The following is a 4,078-nucleotide window of genomic DNA, read 5'->3' on the forward strand; positions in this document are numbered from 1 at the left end:
GATCTAGCGAAATCTCGCCAGATCTAGCTTAAATCTTCCCAAAAAATCTCAAAACTCGCCGGAAAAATGATGGGTCGGTCAGATCAGGTTTCATGGATTTGAGAGGAGGAGATCCGATCTCCAACCCATTGATCTCGGATTTTGGATAATCAAATCCATCGCCGACCGCCTGAGCAGTCGGTTTGGTCGACAGCGGGTTGGGTTCAGTCAGCGGCATCGGGTGAGTCGGTTCCGACGGGTCTCTGGATAGCCCTACTATCAACTAATAAAATTGTTAGCAAAATTAAGCTAAATGCCAAAAAAATCCGGAATTGAAAGGTTGAAGTGTCAAAAATCAAATAAGATTGAGGGGAGAAAGAAAAAATATCTACATATATGTTAACTTTTTCTTTTAAAAAAATCTTATTGAGATACTTAACCATGCTTGGTTCTTGTCCGTTCTTCTTGCTTGTATAGATAGATACTAATGCTTAATTTGTGTTTGTGGTGGAGCGCTTCTGTTTCTACAATTCTCTTTCTCTCTCTCTCTCTCTCTCTCTCTCTCTCTCTCTCTCTCTTTGTTTCTGAGAACTAGTTGGAGAAGGCACTGAAAGTGTGAGAAATGGCGACAGTAAATGCATCAATTATTGCGTCTTCCACACAAACATTTCTGTCCATGCAGTCCGTTTCCAATACTAATACAACTCGACTTGTTTCAAACTCGCTTGGTGAGTCTCTTTGCTTTGGTCTCCGTTTCTCTTCGACTGCAAATCCTTTATGGGATTTTGGTGGACTAACAGATACTGTTTAGTGTTTACTAGAACCTTTTCATGACTTGAGGTTTGAGATTCCAAAACATGTTCAAAATATTGTTCTTTATGTTTCTTGGACTATCTTGTAATTACCCCAGTTGGAAATTTAGATTTTAGAACCAAATATTACACAAACTTCAATTGTTACTCATAAATCTCTTCTCTTAGACTCTTACCTTATAGAAATAGACAGTTAGAGCTATATATGCTTTTCTTACCAACAAATCGCACTAAATTTTGTGAGAAAAAACTTCTGAAATTAATGAGATAATGGGGTTTCATCTTATTCCATAGGATAAAAGGACTGGACCATAAAGAATAGAAGTTCAGTCCAAGTTGTTACTCGACTACTTGAAGTAAAATAGGGGCAACATTTCAGTCTTTTTGGTTATCGTTACGATTCTTTAATAAGAGAAATTGGCAAGGGGTATAACAAAATTCTTTTAACTGGATGGAGGAGTTTGTAGAGTTTAAATGGCATAATTTTTGATAAAAATTATAGATTGCCAAATGCTCAAAAGTTAAATGAGACTCACCTGATTCTTTGGGGGAAAAAAGTTTATGGTAGATGCTAGATAATATATAATCTCTGTTTATTGGTTTGCTTCTCTGTAGCTCTATGTCATTCTAATTTACATTACCAAAGTCTAAAAAATAAATAAAATTAATTTATCACTCCATTTTAAATTCATCAAAGAACAAAACCTTCTAGGAGTTCTATTTCAAGAACAGGCAATTAATATCTACATTTTGTGCTAACCATTTACATATAGTCATATACTTTGGTGATGTGTAACCAATTTTCTCAACTGCATGACTGTATCTTGATACAAATTTGGGTAAAAGCTGTAAACAGGATTGAAAACCCCAAAATCAAAATTAAAAATAGCTAGAAGTTTATATCCTAGACTTCAAATATACAACAGCTTCATGTTTTCTTACACAGCTAGCAGTTTCATCGGTAATTCATTGCCATGGTTTTTCCCAATGAAGAAGAGAGTTGTCAAGATTAGTGGGGAAGTCAGAGCTGCAGCAACTGTTACAACTAGTCCTGTTGAGGAAACCAAAGAGTATGAATTCCTTTTCCTGGTCATTTTCATTTCAGTACTAAACTTTTGTCATGAAAATTGCTGGTGTAGATTTAGAAAGTTTTTTCTTAACTAAATAGCTTCCTGTCTTCTTGGATTTCTATCTATTCTTATCACACACACCCCCCCACCCCTCAACCGTGCCAGCCAAAAAAACAAAGCAGGGGCATAGGTGAGGAAAAAAAAATAGTTGCCTTATATTTTTAGAAGTTGAATCATGATAATGGTGTATCTGTGAATTCCTTCTTTCAGGTTTACCCTTCCTTCATGGACTATGTTTGAATTTGGCAAGGCCCCAGTATATTGGAAAACCATGAATGGTCTTCCTCCTTCTTCTGTAAGCTTGGCATTGCTGCTGAATTACAATTGCAATGGGCTTTTCTTTGTTATCCTGTTCTAATAACAAGGTGCATATAATGTTTTACAGGGGGAAAAGCTAAAGATTTTCTACAATCCTGCTGCGAACAACCTTGTTCCCAATGAAGAATTTGGGATTGCTTTTAATGGTAATATTTTGTACAATATAAGACCTCATAATATCTCGTACATTGCAATCAGTTTTCTTGTCCATACCAATTAAAGCAAGCACAAATATGAAAGTCATAATGAAAACAGAAGGTACATTACTGAAAAGAATTGCAGTATCTGTGAAATTGTATATGATTAATGTTATATTTTGAAGTCTTTAATAAACAAGAGAACCGAGCAAGTCTTAATGCCAGACAAAAATGGATTGTACTTGTTTATTATAGCATGGCAAATACAATTGAATGATTTCATTCTTGTGGGATAATTCCACTATTTGATAAGTAGTGCTGACTACTTTACCAGGTAGTATCCATAGTTAACCTACCGTCTTACTTTTGCAACCCAAAGCAAGCGTAACATTGTGGGATAAGAAGTGCAGCTGGTTTGGCCTCTGCTTTGCAACTATTCAGTTACAGCTCATTTCAATTGACTTCTTGAATTGTGTCCTTTGCAGGAGGGTTTAATCAGCCAATTATGTGTGGTGGTGAGCCAAGGGCAATGCTGAGAAAAAACCGAGGCAAAGCTGATCTCCCAATTTATACCATCCAGATTTGCATCCCTAAGCATGGTTGGTACTTGTTGCCTGAAGCATCTTGCTTTCCACTAATTTATCTAGCAGTTTGTTAATTCTCTTCATCTTACAAACACATCATCTTTCCACAGCCCAGAACTTGATCTTCTCATTCACAAATGGAGTTGACTGGGATGGTCCTTACAAAATGCAATTTCAAGTTCCCAGGGCTTGGCAGAACAAACCAATTGACTTCTTTAACCAGGTATAATAGGACACATTCTGTTAGATGTTTGAAAGTACTGCTACAAGCTTCAAAACAGTAACTGTATGATATTACCAAATTCTTATTGAAAGCATAAATTAATTCAAACAAAATCATATTTAGCAAGTTATTGTACAACAATTCAGTATGAGACATGCTGAAAATGAGTCTTGTGTTCTTATTGCAGGGCCTAGCACAAGAGTTGAGTAAAGAAGGTGCATGTGAGAAAGCAATCTTTCCAGACACACAAATTATTGTCACAAGATGTGATATGATCGGAAATTTGACAGTAGAAGGGGTAAGTAAAATTTTCAGAGTGATTTAAAAAAATCATTGCATAAGTTCTCTAGTTGGGAGTATAATTAATTTATCAATCACTGCAGGGTGATCGTTGCAATCTCAATCTCGTACCAGGATGCACAGATCCTAGCTCTCCCTCTTACAACCCGCTTGCCAATGTAGATGATGGATCCTGTCCATTGGATTTAGATTCTGAGGTTTAGTTTCATCCGGTCCATATCCAATCACCTCACACGTAAATATCATAAGCATGTACAAGAAATGTTTATAACATACCCAATTAAAGGGTGGGGAAAAAAAAAAAACTTGTTTGGTTAAATAGAAAATGAATATATTACTGTCATCACTGCTAATCTTCATACTGGTATTTCAATTTTATACGGTTGTAAACGATCTACATTGATTGAACAAAATTTATATAATTAGTGTTAGAATTTAAAAGATGATCAATACAACCTCGTTAGACAGGCTCCACTGTGGGCTGTGGCCTAGCAAGAGTTGGGCCGAAACAATAAATTTGACTTCATTAAATTACTCTGGCCCAGCTAAAATGAAGATGAAAATGGTACTATTTAATTTTCCATGTTCATTTCGA

General features: G+C 35.9%; 1 protein-coding gene across 1 annotated transcript; it reads left to right on the plus strand.

Moving 5' to 3' along the window:
- The first annotated feature begins 452 nt into the window (after positions 1 to 452).
- On the plus strand, positions 453 to 3,826 carry LOC142633909 (protein POST-ILLUMINATION CHLOROPHYLL FLUORESCENCE INCREASE, chloroplastic). The gene is made up of 8 exons (XM_075808168.1): positions 453 to 707; positions 1,738 to 1,861; positions 2,132 to 2,216; positions 2,307 to 2,385; positions 2,862 to 2,975; positions 3,071 to 3,183; positions 3,371 to 3,481; positions 3,567 to 3,826. Exons 1-8 carry the CDS (start codon positions 602 to 604, stop codon positions 3,684 to 3,686), a joined length of 852 nt encoding a protein of 283 aa, XP_075664283.1. The 5' UTR covers positions 453 to 601; the 3' UTR covers positions 3,687 to 3,826.
- Positions 3,827 to 4,078: the final 252 nt, after the last annotated feature.

The sequence above is a fragment of the Castanea sativa genome, chromosome 5 (genome assembly GCF_040712315.1).
Source record: "Castanea sativa cultivar Marrone di Chiusa Pesio chromosome 5, ASM4071231v1".
In the NCBI taxonomy this organism is placed as follows: Eukaryota; Viridiplantae; Streptophyta; class Magnoliopsida; order Fagales; family Fagaceae; genus Castanea; species Castanea sativa.